The sequence below is a fragment of the Ptychodera flava genome, chromosome 10 (genome assembly GCF_041260155.1).
Source record: "Ptychodera flava strain L36383 chromosome 10, AS_Pfla_20210202, whole genome shotgun sequence".
NCBI classification, from domain to species: Eukaryota; Metazoa; Hemichordata; class Enteropneusta; family Ptychoderidae; genus Ptychodera; species Ptychodera flava.
Window position 1 is genome coordinate 19982369 of NC_091937.1, and position 22825 is coordinate 20005193.

The 22825-nt window shown below is 38.9% G+C and overlaps 2 protein-coding genes across 6 annotated transcripts in view; one reads left to right on the top strand and one right to left on the bottom strand.

The window, feature by feature from the left end:
- LOC139142199 (AT-rich interactive domain-containing protein 1B-like) overlaps positions 1–13458 on the bottom strand; it is a 54305-nt gene extending 40847 nt beyond the window's left edge. For 2 of the 5 annotated variants that reach the window (XM_070712055.1, XM_070712056.1), the window contains exons 1-2: positions 12105–13272; positions 1746–1946 (exon numbers count right to left, since the gene is read on the bottom strand). In XM_070712055.1, coding sequence (XP_070568156.1) covers positions 1746–1946; positions 12105–13094 — 1191 coding nt within the window. In that variant the 5' untranslated portion in view covers positions 13095–13272. Of the gene's footprint in view, positions 1–1745; positions 1947–12104 lie in introns of all 5 variants that reach the window. The other 3 variants (XM_070712053.1, XM_070712058.1, XM_070712054.1) reach the window with 3 other exon arrangements.
- Positions 13459–14776: 1318 nt separating this feature from the next.
- LOC139142200 (uncharacterized) overlaps positions 14777–22825 on the top strand; it is a 30564-nt gene continuing 22515 nt past the window's right edge. The window contains exons 1-2 of the mRNA XM_070712059.1: positions 14777–15067; positions 21448–21507. Of these exons, the coding sequence (XP_070568160.1) occupies positions 14879–15067; positions 21448–21507 (249 nt within the window). The 5' untranslated portion in view covers positions 14777–14878. The remainder of the gene's footprint in view (positions 15068–21447; positions 21508–22825) is intronic.

Consider the following 22825-nt stretch of genomic DNA (forward strand, 5'->3'; position numbering starts at 1 on the left):
ATAAAAATATGATAAAAACATGATGAATGTAATATCGGAGTTTCCAATGAATCAAACTTTACTACATGTACTTCTCACACACTGAATGCCATGACTAGCCCAGCCAGACTATACACAATATTTCAACAACTGGCGGTATCTAAATGAAGTTATTTCACATAGTTCCATAGACGTAGAAATGCACGGGACTATCATTTAAACGGCTGCAACTCTCATGATGGACTTCAGAGGGCAAGAATACAGCCAGACAAAGGACAGAGTTTGTACGAATTCACTTATGGAATTCAGAGACCTGTACTAAGACATGTCATATCCAGTCCTCTATAACAAGCTGGGCACTTTCAATAACAGCTTTGGCTGGCTCAAAAAGGCTGCCAACAATAGCTCAACTACGGCAAGCTCCAACATGTCTGGCACACCGGCAACGCACCATTGACATAAAGCGATTCACAAGTCCTTCCTAGGCGAACCATGCACACAACCCTGGCAACATATAGTCACTGCAAATGCTGCTGCTCTGAAGAGCAGGCAAGCTAAAGGAAGAAACAATCACGCCTGCGCTTATGAGGGATTCTTCATTGCAAAAACTTTCCTGGGCTTTTGTACCAGCGCATGATTAGAATGTGTAGATCTCTCCTTGAAAAACAGGCCATAAAAATAGCCAGGGTAACTTTCCATACCAGGTAACTTCTGCTCACAGTAACACGGTAACAATATTCACACTGCCATAAAAGTGACACACTCTACACAAGGGTCAGGTCACCCCCATCCCATGTTATCCTGTCAGTCTGTTCATAAATACACAGATGACTCACATGTACCAGACAAAACAAATATGTAAATTTATGTTGATGTACTGGTATGCCTCTAATTAGAATCTACCTGAAAACTTGCACCTTATGCTTCTATTCACGACACTGCATTGAAGGTTTTCTACTTCCAATGCTAAATATTTTTCAAACAACGATAAAGTGGTGAATATTCCAAGCACTATAAATATTTCTCACTCTTGCACATTCAAGAAATCATCCACAAAGAGTTGAACACATATTTCAAAATCCTGCTCTCTACATTTGAGTATAATTTTAGTGTGGAAAATTTACGATTTGAATCCAAATCTCCTTTGTATAAGTGCATTCACCTCTCTCACGCACTCGTCTCAATTGCCTGCATAGAAATTTGACTATCAATGAAATTTTGTAAGTGTAATCTTGCATCTTACACTATGTTGCAGTAAAATGCGCCTCGGGGACAACACACATATTTGCACTCAAATTTCCCCAATGCTTTTCTGGTTTACTGCAAGTGGGGGCTCAATTTGCAGCTCTTTGAGTTACAAAAAATTTCATACTGTCTCAGTTTTATAGAAATGAAATTATTTTTGTCCACAGAGACAACACAGGGATGGTGGCCATTTTGAATTTCAAATCTTGGTAAATGTTAGTTTATTTGTTTCTCTAGTGCAAGACTATGCATGACAACTGTCGATTTGTACGCTTGATTTGGTGACAGTATGGTTGAAAGTTTCCTTGACGAAAGTTTGAGTAAAAGCTAAAATCTTTCACTCTCCAGGTGTTACTACCTTAACGTCTAGGCTAGTCAAACTTATCATGCCTCAATCACGCTAATAATTATTTTTTCCAAGCATATCTTATTTGTTTCTACAACATTCATCCACCCTCACAACTTTCTTCCAGCACCCATCAAACACACCCGCAACCCCAACCCATGAAACCCCTTGCTACCTGCTGCTGCTGCTGATATTGGCTGTGTTGTCCAGGCATGCCAGGTCCCGGCTGTGGTCTGTGCTGTCCGGCCATACCATACCTTTGCTGGGTACTGCCGGGATAAGGTCTTCCGGAATATTGGCCCTGTTGCTGATATGGGTTACTGGTGTTGGGCATCATGTATCCCTGCCTTTTCTGCAGGTCCATCATTCCAGACATCTGAAATGTTAGCACACAGACACTCTGTCACCTAACGATAATTTTGTCATCCATAATGCTTTATGCACACTAGTTTTCTTTAAACCCCTACTGAAGAAAATATACCAGCAAATTCCATATTTATGCGCAAGTGCATGGAAAAAGAATGTAAACACACATGTACATAAGTGATTTATTCCACAGCTTGCACATTAACCATCAAATAGACATTTCATCATCCGAACATAATATCAAAGACCAAAAGCTCAAGTCCTCTCCACCAAATACATGTATTTTTCACGTACTTTACAAAGACAAAGAAAGTTTATTATTGGCAATGAGAAAGTGAAACACAATAACAGAAACTTTTTAATTTCTATGAAAATATCACTACACCTGCGATACGAAATTCAAAAATGTACAAAAACTGAGTGTATGAAAAAGTTTACATTATTGATTTCTTACTGACAAAATCACAAGATTTTATTTGTAAACAAATTGTTTTACTTTGCCAAGATGGTCATCTTAGCAAGCAAGTAAACAAAATTAGCTATTCCAGCATTAATGTGCAAAGAAATACAAGGTTCTGACTACAAGTACGGCGGTAAAAAGAATTGAAGTTTGATAGTTCAACACTGAGAAATCAGAGATTAATTTACACGCCATGCTGTAACTTCTCGTCCTCCATACACAACTGCAGCCATTACAGAACCCAGGTTCCATTTTTTGGAAAGGACTTCCCGCTTTTTTCCTTTCATCAGTTTCGACTTCAATAAAGTTGTTGTCGGAAAGTATCGTCATATTCCAGCGGCAATTTCCTGATGCAAACGCTGGGAACGTTTGTAATGCTTGCCATGCCATAAAATTATAATCACCGCGGGAAACGAATCGGCAATCATGCTGAACATTCAATTATATTCCAATCACAATCATTATCCCCATGTACAATATTCTTTTAAGTAGTGTTATTGGGGTTGGAGTACAAGTAGGTTGTTTTTTTTCAATTACATCGATATTCCTCTGTAATAAGCGATGAACACGTGCGTAATGAAGACATGTGATAGGCGGTAACAACCTGTTACGGAAAAGTTAGAGTTTAGTCCCGCAGACGAGAAACTGGAAACTTTTGGATGAATGACTTGAGATCCCAGGAGAGAGCCTCCTTCACCTCAAGCACTTCTTGACAGAGAACTGGCGGAAGCATATCATGTTCAAAGGCATTGGATCAGATAGCATAAGCCCGCCACGCAGCCAGGTTTGCAAACAAGATCAGTTCATATTTAGAAAACAAGATCGCTGCAGCAAGCAACTCACACCCTGCCAGGCACGCCATAACAGAGGGGTCTGTCAAGGTTACCGGGCATATCCAGGCTGCCCTGATGTCAGCTGTAATCTTAGGCAGTATCATGTCATCCTCTTTATGTTGACATTCCTACACAAGGCTTTAGATCAATATCACCCAACAATTAATGCCTAATTAATTTATACCAGGGCCAATAATCCAATTCACTCAGCATTATCTATTGACATGTGACCGGATTAGGGAACCTCCCTCCCTGAGGTGGGGTCATTGACCTCACAAAGGGATAATGCAAGCACTGTGGGCCCACCACACCGCACCAGGTACTTAGCAATTCCCTGTCATCATGAAACCATAAAATTTACATAACAATCAGCTCACATCTGGGGGATGCCCCCAAGTTCAATATGTTTATTTAAGGAAACTGCACAAAGTGACACCCTAGCTGCCTGTGTAAGATTGCCAGGTGGTGACCCCTTTCAATGCCTTTTATCAAAATTTAATGAGTAGCACTCTCAACTGGGGCAGAGGGCTCTTCACTATATACCGTGATGAAAGATATGATTTAAACAGCCCTGGGGACAATTCTATTACACCCCAGAGGAGGCCCTATTACCTACAATTCCAATAGACAAAAATATAATCTTCTCAATAGATGTGGCATCCACTTGTGCAAATAAAACACGAAATTCACAACACTTCTTTTTGCCACACACAACTTGTATCAGTTCTTTTTGAAGTTTTTGTTATTATTTTGAAATCAGAGAGGAAGGAGCGGAATATCTTCTGAAATTTACCACGGCGAGTAAACACATTTTCCATTGGCTACAAAAGCAGTATTGCTGGTACGCGGTTGGGATAAGGCCTTTTGAGATGTTGCAACGTCATTCACATAACATGTTCAAAATTTCAGTCACAGAAAAAAAGATCGCACTACTTTGTGAATATTATTTCCTCATTTTCGGAGAACTCTGAACCACATAAGCACCGGTTTGTTTTCAGATTTGATAAACTAAACTTCTTTCATCAACATGTTCAAGTTGCCTCTGCACATCAACACATTTTCACTTTTGCAAAGTCATCTCCACAACCTTTGTGGGTTTTTTTTTCAAATTTCAATGGAGAAAACCCCAAAACCAGTGAAATTATTTAATGTGATGTCAGTGGCACCTAAAGTGTAGGGAAAACTGATCAACGGACATGTTGTGGCTTTAAAAAACTCAAAGTGACTCCCTATATTCCTACAGAAAACAACTTTTTGCAAAAATACGTACAACAATAAAACAATGAAAATAACAGTGGAATCTAAAGTGTGTATACTGAACTTTTGTAAAAGTCTTGCCAAACAAAATAGATTTTAAGCTTTGAATATAAGTCAAATAAGTACAAATGGGACGTTGTACCAAACCACAATCAGGGATAGAAATACTTTTTTATTTCTTGTGGCAAAAGTTTGCCACCGGATATAAAATCAGGTGGCAATTATGAAAAATCTGGTGGCAGTTTGTGATCGGTATAATACAACATTTTGTCATTGCCACATACTCATTCTAATTTATAAATTCTTGAAAATATGGTGAGTACACGTCACAAAAAATCAACCCATATATACTGCAGGCCTCGAAAAAAATTGTCAAACGTACCAACCGTGGGACACGTGAATTTCATTTTTACTTGCCCGACAGGAAAAATTACTTGCCCTAAATTTCTAATAACTGTACTAGTAATTTGTAACAGAAAGCAAGAGTTTGGCCATATGAAGTGAATTCAAAGAGGGAAAAAACAGATTCAAACATGAACTACATTCTTGTTAAATGAAGGACTATTACCAAATCTGAAATGTCATAGAAGAAATGTGAGAATACTTTAGTTTTTTTCTGTAGATTTGGCCATCTAGAAAACATCTTTGAATTTGGAATTTTCCCACAACCTAATCCAAATTAAAATCTTTGCATAAGAGTAATAAGATCGTGTGATTTACAATGTGCATAGCTGGCTGCTGCTCTTTATTATCAAGCTGAGATCACAAACAACTGCTCTGCTGGTGTTTATGTGCAAATGCATACGCACATGTACATCTGCAACCCTTTTACCTGTTTACATGTTTACTCACTGAGCACAGCCGTCTTTCAAAGTTTTATTTTGATAAATGTATTCGTCAAGAGAGAGATTCAAGTTTCGTTTTCGTTACTCTTCAGTGCAGATTTGTTTTCTCTGAGTGAGAGCCGATATCGATCCCTAACAACCAAGGTCACGTAATTTGAAACTGTCTGCATCTCACGCACTACGTAGCTGCAATATGTGGCCTCCTTGATCGACTGAGCCCGTTTCGACTACGATGTAAACTTGTACTTTTTCATCTGGGTGTTGATTTACGTTGAACAGTAAGCATTGCCGAGATCCATGGCTTCGAATAAGTTTACATCCATTTACCAAGCACAGGGTGCAATTACACTATCGCGTGAAGCCGATCGACTGTCATACGACTCATGCTGCACTTGCACAAAGAGAATGGCAAGCACTGTCAAGAGCATACCACTTTACGGCACACATACAAAACAGTGAGTTCACTCCGTGTCGTCGGAGAGAACATGTCGCAAAACTGTATTTTTACGACTTTTTGTGTTTTACAACAGCAAGAACGATTATTTTGCGATGTCTGGCGGATTTTCAAGGGTTTTCAGAAAAAACTTTTGAGAGTTGAAGGACTTACAATGATTGTAGGCGTGTACAGACCTAATGAAATACGTTTTCAAGCTTGAATTGTCCAGAGCTTAGATTAGTTAATTCAACCGCTGGTGCACTTGCCCGTCGGACGGGAAGCATATTGATTTTACCATACCTCCATGATTTTACTTTCCCGAACGCAAAATTCACTAGCCACGGGCGTCGGGCGATAGGAATTTTTGAGCCCTGTACTGCTAATGAATTGCAAGTATTTATTGTTATTTAATTCATGCAGGCTGCAGTTTGGCTTTGTTTTCAAAATGTCACAACATGCTTTTATCTTTTGCCATATGACTGCATATGCGGCTATCACAGAGGGCAACAACATGTCCAGTGTACAAAAGCTGCTGTCATCGATATGGAGATTAGCCAATCACAAGTTTGGATTCACGCTGTGTTTTCATTCATGCCAAAATGTCGCAATTAGTTTGGGTTTTTTTGGCTAATGAGTTTTTCCGCCGTCAGACAACGCGTGTTCCTTCAGACTAGTGTTCCTTCATTCAAGCTGTAGGATCGATGACATGATGACCCAAAATTTAGTGGCAGAAAAATACCACCAGAAAAAAATTTTGGTGGCAGATTGACAGTTTTTGGTGGCAAATGCCACCATTGCCACCGATTATTTCGATCACTGATTGAGCAAGTTAATGAAAGGTTTTTCTATTTGTGAAAACGATTAGGTCTCTTCACAGTGTCACAAGAAAAGTCCTGTAGAAGATTGGATGAACTCTGTGAAATTGAAATTCTTTCACCGCTTGAGAATCTAAAACAGGTGTCAATGTGAAAAACGTGGTTTTCAAACAGGCAAACTTGGGATTTGATCCATCTGGAAGCAGAGAACATGGCATGGGGATCTCCACTGGGGGACGGGAAATTGGTTTTCAATCGTTTATTTCCTTACTATGCCTTTTCATCTTTACCTCCCGTTGACTCCACGATTGTTACAAAAAAATTGAAAAGCTTATCGTTTTTTCGGCACATAAACTGGTCAACACGGCCATGTGATCTCTCTTAGCTAATTTGGAGAACCACGGGATATTATTGCTTTACAATGAAACATGCAAATCGCAGGAAATTTCATGTTCGACACGAACACTGCCCGCTTCATGAATATCAGAGACTGCGTACAAGTCTTCTTAACTTTGAATTTTTCAACTTCATTAAGCACATCTGGTTTACTCATTGTGTTTGAAACGTAAGGTTAAGCCGGGTGGCGAGTGAAAATGCAGGAAAACGACCCCATCAAAATAGCATCAGACAACACACCATGTTTGACACACATTTCATTCAACAAAAAGACCTTCAAACAAAGGACGGCAAACACAGAGGGCATGCCTGATCAAGTACCACTATGATTAACTTTTAGAAATAAAATCACACACACATAGAGGTTTTTTGATCTTCACTTTGAATCTCCGCACCTCAACTGAAAAAAAAATTCTGCTAAAAGTTGAATAAATTCTACTCAAACTCAGAATGACACATTGCACATACCAGAAATCAGACAGAATGTACACATTTTCATATCGTGGCCAGCCTAATTTGCATCATCAAACATGTGCCACTTCACATTGCACGAGCACCCTTTTTATTTTGCGGGGAGTGGTTGTCTGTGTCACACTGCATAAGGTTGGCACACATTTACCCCCTCTCCCCAAATCCACTTTATCTAGGTGTCTGTGGGGTCATGTTTCACAAATCCTGCATCTGAGATGCACGTTTTCCGCTAGCGTGACATACCCACGTCATGCAAGCCGTCCATATTGTTGGCCATGCATTGTCGATACCACGCCGAACGCACGCCAGTCTTTTCCCATCTCCATTCATTTCCCTAGCCTGGAGAACTCCACCTTCATCTTACGAAGCACACTTACACAGGGCGGAATCCAATACATCATAATTTTTTAGCTTTCTGAACATTTCCTAAGGCCAGTATGTTTTCATTGGCCACAAGAGAGAGAGCGCGGGCCATTATGACAGATGAATGCCCAGAAAATTGAAGTTCTTTCTCTTGCTGGTCTCCCAATACACAGTTTGCACGCTATCTAGGGATCTCACTAGACTTGCAAAATTTCACACGATTAACTTGACATTAATTTGTTCTGCTTAAGTTGTGTTCCCATGAGCATTCAATAGAAATCTGTACTCAGATTTACACACGCACTCTGGACAAGTACACTGGGGCAGCTATAGTGACACTTTTCAAGCACAGGCTTGTTCACAGTTCTAAGAATGTTGATTCCCACTTCAATGTAACTTCACCAATGCGTTCGACCACTCCTCAAAGGTTTGAAAAACTCTTTGCCAAGTACTCCACATGACGTGTATGTGTGCCTAATTCAAAAGGGCCATGATCTCACCGACACTCTCAAACGACACCTTTTGAAAGGCGGCACGCAATGAGCAATTAAACACAACCCCAATCAGGAGCTCCTGTTCATTCACCGAAAAAAATACCCTTTTATTTTTCAAACGGCCCGAGTAGACACCACATATTCCCACAATGCCCGCTCCCCCTTTGTGACTGCCAAAACAAAACAATATCGGTGATAACAATAGGCTGGGGGCCGTGTACTAGAGACAGCTATACTGATGGTAATCATGCCACATACCAGGGAAATAAAAACCTCTTGATGAATGAATAAGTAGATCAATGAATGAACACTCCCGAGAAAAAAACCACATGGCTACTTAACATACTGTGTACCAACAAATCAAGTGGGTGACTGGCATGCTTGGATGGGTAGGATTGCTAAGGCCTAATTCCCTTGGTGAGGTGCCCTTTAAAATTTAAGGAGTCATGTTTTCTCGTCAAAGATAAAAGGAAGCAATAAATCTTCCCAGCGTGGGAAAAAAAATTATCACCATGGTAACACTGCTCACAAAGGTTTAACACCTGTACTTGTACCCTTCAAATCTTTCTTACTGAAGACTTTTAATTGCAGGGTTACTCTGGGGCGTTTTTAACTGGATTCGTTCCTATTGAACTCAACACATAACATACCTCCCTTGGTTTCTTTACCAAAGCTGACATACCACAATCCATACACACACACACAGTGCCTGTTACAGCATAAGATGTAAATTTTGTCTTAAAATGACACTTAGAATGTTTATTTTTCAACACAAATAATGATATACGAAGTTGCCGAACTCTGTACCAGGCATTAATTTCACACTGGAGTAGAGACATAACAGACAAACAACATGGCCCTTACATAGACTAGTCAAACTAATGGCCGTTTCAATACTACTCATTCAGAGATAGGAGGTACAAACGTAGTCAACGTATACGCCTTGCTTTATTCACTGGAAAACTTTGATTATTGAGTTTTGGCTCATTTTAAAAACAATTTTCAAGGATAAAAGGTCACTTTGTTACATAAACATTTACATCGTCCATATACATGATGCAATGACATGGCGGTCGGCTAACACAGTGGTACTGGGCATGCTTGCAACTATAACACAAACTGAACAAGGTTCTTCCATGGCCTGTTCACGGCCATCGTACATAGTAAAAGTGATATTGGCAAAACACTCATTCTAACAATACTCTGAAAAACTGCTCGTGCTTGGCAGTTTGGGGTCCCTACACCTTTTCACCGCTGCTGTTTGAACCAGTCCATGGTTAAGTTGGACCTCTAGAAAGTGAAACAGGAAAGGTTTAAAAATTCACCTGAACATGTTGTGTTTCACTGCATTTGACTGGCTGCTTATTGCAAAGACATCACTGAATTTCACCAACTTGACAGGAGATTGTCCCTTCGGTGTGCCGACTTCTTGGCACCCGGCAAATCAGTGCAATTTCCACCAAATACCAGGATTAGGTTTAAACTATCCCATGAGAAAGTCACCAAAGCAACGGTACTCAACAACAGTGGTCTCTCATTGAACTTCCAACGTCAGAATTACAGTACAACTGATTTCAAATATTCTGATTTTGTAAATATGAAGGAAATACTGACACACCATGCTTGGTCAAACTGTGAACTGTATACAGCCGGCCATAGTCCTTGTAAGCTGTCATCCGTATGCAACAAATTCACTATTAAATTTATTGTATTGAGTCAAAAATAAATGGTGACTAAAAATTGTATGAGAGCTCGATTTTTTTATCAGGATGAAATCAAGGGCCAGCTATTGTCCACATAGTTACGACTAGCTTCTGTTAACAATCAGAATACATGAATATAGTAAAATTGTACATTGTATTTCTGGGCAGGTTAGTTTGGTCTGTTAAATAATTCCTAGACAGACTGTTCTAAGCCATGGCATGACCCTTGACCCCCGGGGCCTTTCCTACATTTTTCTGATGAGAAAAGTTGCATACATGGTCACTTTGAAGTTTCAATACTGACTTCACATTCATAAAGATAACCCACTGACATTGTCTACTCTGCACGGCTTGGTTAGGTCAGTGTAGTATTGTTGTTTTGACGAAGGCTCCCTGGCCGAAACAAATGAACACGGCTTGGAGATTTGTCAGATTGAAAAATACCGAGTGCTCAGATTTTATCCAAAACAACAGATTTTTAAAAAAAAAAGTGATTTCACCATGTTATGTATTCATGTAACCGCCCACAACTAACATTACGGCTAGCTAGCTAGGGCTTCACAGAACTGAAGCAACCATCTTTGCTAAAGCTGGTACAAAAATACAACAGATGAAAATATTGACAAACTTGTAACCAGTGCACACGAGAATGTTATCACTCACACACAGTGGGGTAAACCTGCTCAGTCAATGTGGGATAAAATGATCAAACAATTCTACACAGATCAATTGAATTTTTTTTTAAAATAACCGAAACCATTACATTTGTATGGCTTCATTCAGAAAATTCATCATAACTTATGAGATTACAGTGTTGAAAAGAACTTCTGGCAAAAACTGGTTGGTGCAAAGACTGGCTGCTGTATCTGCACAACAGAGATAGACAGCTTTCATTACTTTGCGCAAAAACAGTTTCTTTTGTACATCAAATTGCACACTACCAGAAAAAAGATATATGTAAAATATTTAGTCCAGATGCAATAACGGAGATGGATATCCATAAATATATACACACATCACTTTGACATCTTTACTTTCAATTATCTTCAAGGAATAACTATTAACATTACATTTCTTTCGATATTTCCTTCTGAGAAACCGGGCAGGCATTCACAAAAAAATTGTCTTTACATGCAAAAACCATCGTCTTATATCCTATGTCTGCCTGCTGCATTGGCAAAGTTTCTTCAAAAATTCTGGCTTTGACAGTAATGAATTACTAAAATTGGCAGTGGTGTGAGTGAAAGGGGAGACAAGTGTTGGTCTAGGCCATGCCTTTTCTTGCATCATTCACACATGGAAAAACATCAAAAGGCATAAAGGTGATGAAATCACAGTTTGATAAATATAAAACACTATAGCATGATCAACAAAACTATTTTTCTCAAAGTAACAGTAATTTACAGTTATATAGTTGAAACAATCTTCCACACGCAAGTCGACAGATGTCATTGATAATGCCCCCTGAATGAAGTGTGTGTAAACATGTCAAGATGACAGCATTTAAGAGACACCAGGTATTCCCACAAGGTAGTTGATGTCTTCGCTTTCAAGATTCAAGAAATTAATGGCGCATGCCGTATGAAACATTCACGACCAGCCTTAGGCAGGGTTAGGTGATATTTCAGGAGAGTAGTATTTGATAGTCGTGATGTCAATTCATGTCAAATTATTTGACACCGAGTGTCAATGAAATGTTGTGGTATCATAATGCCATCCCTACCCATTAAATGAATAGCATGCCAAGAGCTGACAGCCAATCAAAGCCCACAATGCTAACAACCTACCCAGCTGTCTTCTGCCTTCCCCAATTTACCTCCAAATTCAAAATTTTCCAGGCAGGCCTTTTCATTCATTCCTGTCACAACGTACCTAGGGGCTCAGTCGGCGAAAAATACGCGGGAAATACGCACGTAGACGCAGCAAATTCTCGTGTCCCTGCACCCTTTGCTTATTTCCTTATTTGCAAGCTCATTATACATGCATATTTGCTTCCATTCCCAATTGACACCTTTTGTCCGTAAAAACAACAACAAAGCAACATTTTTCACAACTTTACCATTTTTCCAAGAGAAAGGTAGACATATAGACGTACCTGTGGCCTGCTCATGCCCTGGCCTGGCCCGATTCCTCCCATATTTTGATGAGGATGTTGGGTTCTTTGTGTGTTCCCCCACTGTTGACCGTACGGCGCTCCCCCGCTCATAGCGCTCACTTCCGGTCCCTTACTCATGCCTTGGCCGTATTCGCCCTGGCCTGTGTACATGTTGGGGTATCCCTGGCTGAGGTTTGGTTTTTGTCCCTGTAAAAGCTGTGAGAGTGTCGGTGCTTGGCCGGCGGCGTGTCCACTACCACCACCCATGTAACGTTGTTGTTGCTGCGTTGTGTTATAATGGGGCATCATGTTAGCCGCTGAGCTAGTCCGCGTGGGCATCCCACTCATAGCACTGGAAGATGTCGGATAACCCGTTCTAACATTCCCCGTGTTGTCAAACTGATTATATTGACTCATACTTGCTGAATGTTGTCCCATATTTGGGTTTGGACCCATGTTTGTGGGTAAATTTCCAGGGCCAGGACCGCCATGTTGTGTCTGATCCGCCATATTATAACTATTCCTCTGACTAGCACTACCAGTGTAGTAACTGTTCGGATACTGGCTCTGTGAGCCCGAATTTGGCGTAGAATTCATACTACGGTTACATTCCATGAGTTGATTGGAAATATTCTGATCATAATTAGGGTTATTTGCTATTGGATACGGTTCTCCCCGCGTATCAAAGCCAGTTGGTTCGCACTTAACTCTTGAATTATTATCACGACCACCACCGCTACCACCATCTTGATTGTTGTTATTTCCCTTTGTCATGAAGTCAACTTGTTCGTTACCACTAGGTGATTTCAACCTATTACCCACCGTAGAAGTATCAGGTACATTCGGGACGTTCTCCACTGGTAGATCATTTGTCCCAGGACTCGTCCGAGTGTTGAAATCCATAGAGTTGGGGTCCATCTCGGTTCCTGTCTGTCCTTGTGTGTTCATATCGTGTTCACAATTGACATTTGCAGCCACTTGAGCTGCCATACTGGTTTGAACAAATCCCGGCCGAACACTGCTTTCAAGGCAGCGATCGGATACCTAAAGTCACTCTGAGACTAACCATAGGTGTTACGGACCGGGGTTATACGCAGTCTACACACGTGTTTTTGGTAAGCGAGCAGAGAATAACAGAAAGTTAGTCTGCCATCAGCATGGCCTTATCACACGCTATACTATTATGGCGCTCTTTTGAGACGGACGACATCACACGTTTTCATCTTGCAAAATTCATACGCTGAACTCGTTTTACAATCCCGTAGAACGAATACTCCTTTACCTTAATTGCGTGACTTCACTTGTAATATAATGCTGAAACTTATTTCAATGCTCTTGGGCGATCCCTCGCTTCGAGGAAGCACCCAAGTCTTTATTTTATGAAGGGATTATATTTTCCCTCAACGATAGTATACAACATTCCATGGCGGTCACTCGTCTAAGGCATTCTTTTCAAAGCTGTTTTTCTATTAGCTGTTCCATCAATTACCCTCCGGGAAAAAGGTAACAGAAAAAAAATTTTATCTTTCGATGATGATAATAAAAAAATATTAATATATTAAATCTAGCTTTAAAAAATTAACTTCTTTCGATAACTTGAAAAAACTATGGCCGTAAAAAATATTTTCAGGGTAAACTTCTTTCCGGTGGGTAGTGGATGTAACAGCATCAGATGCCAGATTACCAGAGCGTAATTATAGGTTGACGTCAGCCGAGCCGAATTTCATTTCTGTCTTTGTTCCCAGATCCGCACTCACAGCTCTCATTATTTATTCACTTATATGTTATATTGCAATTGCCCTCACGAATACTTGCTTAGGACGTTTAGATCGACTCAGTTAGTTTTCTAGTACATTTTTCGGCCAATGTTGAAAGGTTTTATAAACAGCAACGTTGCAATGCAACTGTCATATAATGATTTATCTCATCTCAAATGTGAAATGTGATACTGTGCGAAAACGGATAGCATATCCTCACGAAAACTTCATTTAGCACTTTCCCAGAAACACGTTCGAGAGAAAAGTCGCTTTCAAAAAGTTGGCGAAAGTCGCTCTCGTAGCGTGTGGAAACCAAAATATTTAGCGGTGCATGTTTACCTAAATGCGAGGTTGGAAATTGGCCTTTATAACCTAGTTGGCAACGATTTGTCATGGGGCAAGTCGGGGTTACTTCATTTGCCATAGGAGACAATGTTTAAATTGAAGTGTCGTATTGACAACTCGGCAGTCCGTCCTATGCCTACATGACTTTCACAATTTTCGCACACCTAATTTAACTTCAAATTTCTACAAAGCAGCGTTGGCAATAGGCTTTTTGTTGCTTCTAATATATTTCTTTTGATATAAAATTTCCCCCAACTGTCGTCTGCTCCGTTTTCCTGCTATATTTTCCTTCAAAGGGGCCTCCTGTTATCATTCGGTCTCACAATTATGTTGCGTAACTATTTTTCCGGAACATTTTCTGTCTGCAGTTTCTCCAATATAGCTTCAATTTTCAATTTCGTGCGAAGTGCAGTGACAGAAGGGCGATATTATCTAGGTAATGATTTTTTTCTCAATATATTTTCCAAACGGCTTTCCTTTTCGATTCGTGTTTGCGCGGCTTCGAAAGTCGAGCAGACGAACATGCGTGACCACTGGTCGCTTGTGTTAGTATCGCGCCCCCGACGGTCAACTGAGGATTTGAGAATTCAGTCGCTCTCACAATTTCAGAATCTGCTCTCAATCGTTCATCGGTGACCTTTGTATCGGTATAATAGGTGAAAGGTGGGCCAGATGAAGTTACAGACAATCCACAACTCACCGGTGATAATGTCGCTACTACTCGGTTTGGCTGCAGTCCCGGCATTCGGGTTCACAGTGTGGTATTTCTTCATGAGGAGGGTGACTGGAGGACCTCAGAAAATATCAAAGAGAGAGAGGGGCAAGCCGGACTTTCCTATAGAATACAATATCACCAATCGGGTTAGGATTCTTTTTTTTTTAGTAAATGCACGGTTTTCATGTAGCCTATAGACTTTCAAACAGTGTTATCGATCATAGTAGCCATCCCAGCATAATATATAGTTCGCTGAGTTCCCAAGTCCTATTTCTATCCCACTATTGTTTGTCATTCGGGATGTCGCTTTCAACTTCACCGTGGATCAACTCAACATTAAGCTAGCAATACTAATTTTCTAAGTCTTTTTAATCAAGATTTTGCCTTCTAACTTATTTTTAAAGAAAACGTGTCTTTGTTTCCAGTTTCAAACACTTCCCCATCGTTCAAGTTATGAGATTAGCTGTACATACACCTATGGACCCGCTGCCATTTCTCTCAGACACGGGTCAAAGGTCAGAAATTAGGTCAGGCAGGTCAAATTCCTATTGTATGTGCCTATTAATCCTTGTTAAGCAACGTATGAACTAAATGACTGATCTTTCCTTTGATATTGTGATATATTTAAATCTCACTTTTTGCGGTTATAAAACACGTCACATTGACCAAAGCGGTGATGTTTTATCAAAAGACAAATATGTCTATTAAATTTGATAAAAATTGTCAAATAAAAAAAATTAGCATGTTAATGTTCTGTTTCAAATTATGAGTGAACAATATCATCATTTATATTTGTAAATGTTGTCTGCCCATTTACTGTGTTATTCATGAGTCTTCGTAATTCTCACATGACATTAAAAAGAGATTTAGTTGATCGTTTTGAACCAGCGAAAAAAAAAGTAAAATCATTGAAAATTCTCGAAAAAATAACCTCAAAGTTGATCCGGTGTCTCTAATGTAAATGTTGTCAATCTAACTGACTCATAAACATTTCACCATTTGATTTTAACAGAGAAAGTACAAATGAGAAGGCTAGTAGCAACACGCACACACAAAATGTCTTGCGAAAAATAATCAACCTTTTATGGAGTTGAAATCACATTTTGATTCAGACTATGCAAAAAGTAGCCAGATTCTGGAGTACATATTGCCAAATTGAACTTGAGTGACTGTGTGTCAGAGAATTGATGGATTCATAGAGTGATAACTAAGTCGCCTAATCTCATAGTTTGCCTTCCTTACTGATCATTATTCTATATGACAAGTGTCATCTAATCAACCCATATCTTAATCAGGTAATCTATCTTATGACAAGAACAAGATTACTGTAGTGTAAAACAGTCTTGACATAGATTGTATCTTAAATCATAGACAGTATCTTGCCTCCACCATCTATTCTTGAACATGAGGATATTCTTGTGGGTTTTTGTCAGAAAAACTGGCCTCTTTACTGCCACAGCTAACACACTACCCCATCATGGAGTCATTGGACGGGAAATAAAGCTCTTGCTTGCAAGAATGTGATGCTTTTTATTTTTTTTATGAAGAAAAGATGGAAGTAAAATTTGGTTTAGTGATTAAGCGCATTGATGAACAGAACCCCATTGCCATACTTTCAACATACATGATTGTACACAAATCTGTCCACAGTGCAGACACAGGAGTTAATATCGATTGCTATAAACCAGAAATATTTTGACAATTGTTACTGTTGAATTTTAAACTTTGCGAGAGAATTATAAATATGGATACTGGGTTTCAGCAGCTCCTGGACTTATTTTACAAAATGTTGTAAATTGTTACAAATCAGACAAAATCTGCTATGTTTATATTATTCAAGTTGGTTTTTTTCCATTCACTTGAGAAGTGGTTATATTCCGAGTCAAAAAGTCACTGAATCCCTGGGGCCACTGTCTATTAACCCTTTTCCTGCCAAGTCAATATTTCACCACCAGGTCAAGATGGTTAAAATAATGAAACACAACATATTCCATATGGTGTATTTTAACATAATACTGTACATTTGAAGGCTGTTGAAAACATAAATTCTATAAACTTGATTTTTTTTTACCAAAGATGCTTTAACATGCCAAGCCAAGTGGGTGAAAATACGTCATGTTTTGGCTCAATACCGCTTTTTACTGATTTGGCTGATGGGGAAGTGATACTGTCTGGCAGGGAAAGGGTTAAACTCTTTTTCTTCAAGATCTTGCTGTGTATGTCCATAACCTTGTTCACATTGACCACTTTTCGTTGGTGTAGCACCGGTGCTGGGCCGGGGCCGACGTAAAATAACCAATGTGGAGACGCTACGTCGGCCCTGGGCCGACACAGTTTGGTCCAGGTGAGACGCAGGGCCGACACAAAATTTGGTCCGACAAAAATCACCTGTGTGGACACGTTACGTTGGCCCTGGTCCCAGTTGACGCCCTCACATGTTCATTTTGAGAAACGCATTGGCGCGTAGAATATGGCGGTTCGTGGGACTAAACTGGAGCACGGAGGAGACAAAATGTCTCTCATATCCTTATGGAACGAGGACATTACTAAAAACCTCATGGATGGGACGTCCAGAGATAAGTTGGCTTATAACATGATGGCCGAGAGAATGACGAATTTTTGGTTCGATAGAAGTCAAGACCAATGTCGCCGCAAAATCAAGCAGCTGAGGACTGACTTCAAAAAAGTATCAAATAGATAGGGAAGATCTCTCCGATGACGAGTGGTAGTCATATTTGCCCTTCTTGTGCATAAAAACCGCCGGAATATCATGAACAGTAGAAACAGCGCGCCAGTATTCAAATCCGCCACCTTGAACCTTGACAGGTCAGAGGTCACAAAGGACGGCAAATTTACGTCAGCCCAAAGTCAGGTACCAGTAAGTGCGGACACAGACCAAATCTGTTCCCAAAAGGAGGATTATGTTGCGTCGGCCCAAATTTCAGTTGGGTTTCCAATGTGAACAAGGCTCATATGTCTACTATGATGATGTGATTTCCGGAATAAACAAACAGTTGTATCTGTTCAGTATGACTCAAGATTATTATGAAAATACCACAAAGGATTCATGAGGACTTTGGTGCGGTGTATAGCCCGATGCAAATATATATTTTTTATTAGAGACTAGGGTATCAAATTTTGCATCTAGTGACCATTTTTGTGCAACGCCAACAATTTTTCTTCCAATTACAAGCGCAAGTCTGGAATGCTATCTTGGATGCGCTTCTGGATAGCCTGTGGACTACAGTACAGAGCAGATGTATTCTGGCTATCGTATAATGGGTCCCTTGAAACCGTTAAACAGTGAGCATGCAGGGGAAGTCACAGAATGACAGAGCATATGGGGGTGGGCAATGCCTGGAAACAGTAAATGTTACCGAACAGGCATTCATTATGGCATTTTTAGCGGACACCAAATTCTGTTGTTCTCAATTGTATATGTATATTAATACTCATTGTACAAGTAAACAGGACTTGCTTAATCATCCAATCTATGTCAGTAGAATAACAACGATAATATTATAAGTTTCTTCCCACGATTAAACAAAAACAACCAGAAGCAATCCAATTATTGAAGTATCCCAGTCGTACAGTCAGGAGCCATGGGCAACTAAAACATGGTTATGGCTAACAATATTGCATTTACATGTAGGGGGGATGGAGTTTTACTCGATTCTGGTTATTGTACGCAAATTTACACCAACTATATGTCACACTAACACCATTGAAACTGAGTATGTGCATGATGTTCTTGTTTTGAAATGTTTGTCGTTCAAAAAATGTCAACAATTTAAGCTTCCAAAAATATATTTCAACAATTTCTCATGTTTTTAGGCAAGTCTTATAAATTACAATTTCATAATCAAATTTTTGCACTTTCCATACTCTCATTTCAGGGAAGGGATTTGACATTGAACATAATCATATGCAATGAACTCCATGGTCGCTGATTGGCAGCAAGAGAAGGCACTGATGTGTTAGTCTGGGCTGTATCGACTCATTTGGGTGCACAGTGAAATTTCTGTCTAAACCATTCCAAATGCATTCAAACACCAAAAACAGCCCTGTTACTTTACAAAGAGTGAATTGATGATAAAAATGTACAGTTGTTTTGACAAAGAATCAGAATCAAAAGCCAATCATTGATGGGCAGATCCCGCGGGAGGCCGAATGACAAGTATTCATACTTTGTGTATTGCTTGGTAGAAGGATAAGGCTGTTTTACCAATTTGCATTTTTTTATAGTGTGGAATACAAAATCACAGGAATAAACCTCCAACCATGTCCAATGATTTATCTTAATAAAATAAACTCACTTTGGTCTGTGAGAGTTATCCAAACATGATAAAATATATTTTACAATACAAGTTCCCACATCAACAAACTGTAAAATCATTGTTCATGGCCTGACAATCAAACATTTCAGTGTCTGTAATCATCTGTAAGTGCACAGTTGCTCCGAAGTCATGAAGCAAAGTTTGCAGTGAATATGTTTTAGTAAACAACACATTTTACGGATGAATTTACCGGGTATAGAACGGCCCTACAGTTTTGGTAGTATATCTCAGCACAGTCGCTTTTGTGCTGTAAACAGGAAGTCCTTCACACCTTTTGTGAACCTATACTCCTGTGGGGGGGCGTAGATAAATAAAACATGCATAGCAAATGAACTATAATCGTGTTTTACTTCATTATATACAGTGTAAAAATGGCTCTCCCTCATCAAGTGTTGAAATGCACAATCCTGTGTCAAATGTGTTTGTGTGAATTTGCACATATTAATTGAATTACAGCCAAACCCTAAAAATGCAATGAACTCTGCTTTTACATGCATGAGCTCTAACTATCAATGACCCCGGAAAGTACTCTGTGTATTGATATTGTATGTTTTATTAATGTTTATATTGTTTACAGCTCTACAAAATGATACAGACTGACTTTGCTAATCACAAATCTGATGTGCACTGTATGGTAGTTGGAGATCCCATTTTAGTCCACTTACATGTAAAAATTTGTTTGTTTTGTTTTAAACGGATACAGAAGACAAAAAAATCAACTCCTCAAGGAGCTATATGATATGCAAGGGTAAATTTATCTTGTACCAAACCCCCTTCCCCTTTACGGAGAATAGCATGGCAAAGACAATTAGGCTTCAAAACTTTTTGCAGGCAGATTATTTGATCCACATCTCACAGGTAAACGCACGATACACTGTAAATGAGTACTGGCAGTAGTAGCTAAGCCATTGTTGGAAATGTAGATATGTACCACAGCTCACAAATGATTGTCCTTTATGTCTGTAGTTGTGATATCAATGACGTTTATCACAATGTTTTGTCTTAATTGATCTGTTCAATACCCTACATGCCCATAATAAGGATCTGTTTCTTCAACCAAGGTTTGTTGCCATGATTCTAAAAACTTAGTGATCAGTTGAAATCCCCCCACAAAAATCTGCTAACCTAACATTTCAAGCGACAAAACTTCCTAAAATGTTGTTAATAATACTGTCAAAATCTACAGTTGTGATGCATAATAGTGGTATTTTAATTTCAGTCATTCTCTTTAGCCCCAAATTTGTACATCAATAGAATTACAACAGAATGGGCCCTACCAGGACAGATTCTTAAACTCTCAAATTTTTACAATACTTTTATGGTTTACTTCTCGTATGAACTCATTGTAGAGAGTGTATCGTAAATTTCACCTTCTTGTTTTGGTGAACATTGAGAATCCAATTTTCCCCGTAGAGTTTATGCACAGATTGCAGCCAATTTATGAATTTCATGTGTTGATAAATCTTCGGAGATATGTTTCTCTAGTACAGAAATTAGCAGCGCAGTCTCTTAAAACTGGTTGAAAGCTTTCTTGGACAAAAATTTGCACAGAAGTTTAAGTCTTTCAGTTTTTAAGGTGCATGCTACCTTATTATAAACCACTATATAGTAGTGGAGATTCTTTTCCATGCCCGTGTCACCATTGAAATGTTGCTATTCAAATCACCTTTTCCGTAGGATTATAACATTAAATTTCCATTAAAAAATTTAAATCGTTAAGGTAGTATGCGCCTCAAAATTGAAAGAGATAAACTTTTGCTGAAACTTTTTTCAGGGAAACTTCAAATAATGAACATTGAGAATATAAATCAGGCGTTACCGTGCAAAATTTTGTAAGTACTAGAGAAACAGATTACATGCTAGCTTCTGATATTGGAAATTCAAAATGGCCGCCGTCCCTGAGTTAACTCTGTGGGAGAAAATTAAATTTTTGATTTAAAAAAGGGGTTACAATTTTATTTACTACAAGAGCTTCAAAATGTGCCCTTACAAGCTGTAGACTAGAAAAGTATTGTGAAAATTTGAGAGTCAAAATATCTGTCCCTGTGGTGCATTCTACCTGAAGGAAGATTGAATTCCCAGGCATAAACCTAGCAGATCTACCATTCTCATATATCTGTGCATTCTTATACCCGTAAGCTGCAGATGTATCACAGTTTCAATTCTATGTGGCAATTTTTTTTTTCTAGGTAATACTTCCCCGTGTATCAGGAAGAACATTAGCTTTCATAACAAGAATTGGACATTCTGTAAGTATATCAAAACTTTTTCACCTGATCGGCAAAATATTCAAGCCTGTATCATGTTTTGTTGTTGTAAAGCCTAACACCTAGAATGAAGTCAAAATTTGTTAAATTGGGTTGGTTACATTTGTATACAACAGTCTCTCATTCTTGTCTTGTAGCTTGTTTACCCCGGACCCCTTGCTCCCCTTTTCCCAGTATCCATCTTTACCGTTTACCCTGTTCAACCCATAATTCTCAGTACGGGTAAACAAGGTGAAACTCACTATTGGTAACAAATTTGGGCCAAATCATTGTGGTCAAACTAAAACATTAAAACAATTGGAAAATAACAGGAATATCAGTGGTTTAAGTGTTATGTCCAGTGTGACCTTTAACCCTTTGAGCGCCAAAGTCAATGTTTTGTCGCCTTCATAAAATATGCCAAAGTCAATTTGTTTCAGAGTTTTTACAAAATATTGATAAAAACTGTAGCCAATGAAATGTGATCTCCTTTTGGTCTAAAATAATCAAAATAATTACAGAAAAATTGATAAAATTGGTAAAATTTGCACAAAAATTTAGTGGCAAAACAATTACAGCACTCAAAGGGTTAATATTTTCTAATCTCGTTGAATCCACTTAGAGACAATTTTTAGCTCCACTTTCAGTGAAACGGAGCTTATCAAATAAGCTGATTTTCCATAGTCATGGTAGTCCATTGTAAGACATTTGGGATTAATATAATACTTTCTCTTAAACAATTTTTGAAACTCTAGAATTCCTGAGAATTTTCCAGACATACTGTTACAGTAGTATTTCCAGAGTTATGATAAATTGACGAATTTGACAAAGCAGTTTGACGAATTTGACAAAGCAGTTATGCAAAATTTTCCTAATTTGAGCTTCTGATAGGAATGTATTGGTTTGTTCTCATACTTTGGTCGATGTGTCATTGACAAGAGCTGACTTGCAACCGTCACACATTCTGTTCATGGTTGATGCTTTATTAGTAGCATCCAGGGCATATTTGCTTTGAATTTTTTCAAAAGCACTCTGCTTACGATGTAAACTCTTTAGATATTCAACCGCTCGACAGAACCCCTGGGGACATATTTTATCATGATTGTTGAGAATTACTTTTAAAATTCCTACGACTCAATTTCTGCAAAACCGTACTGTATTCTGTAGCAAAGATTGGTTTTCAGTCCAGAAATTGACTTTTGATAATATGTAACCATATTGCTGCTGTATTTGCCATTTGTTTACAACAGAATGTTCAGCATTTGTGATAGCCGGTATAGAACTGCAAATTTGTATCACAAATTTTATATGAAGCCAGAAA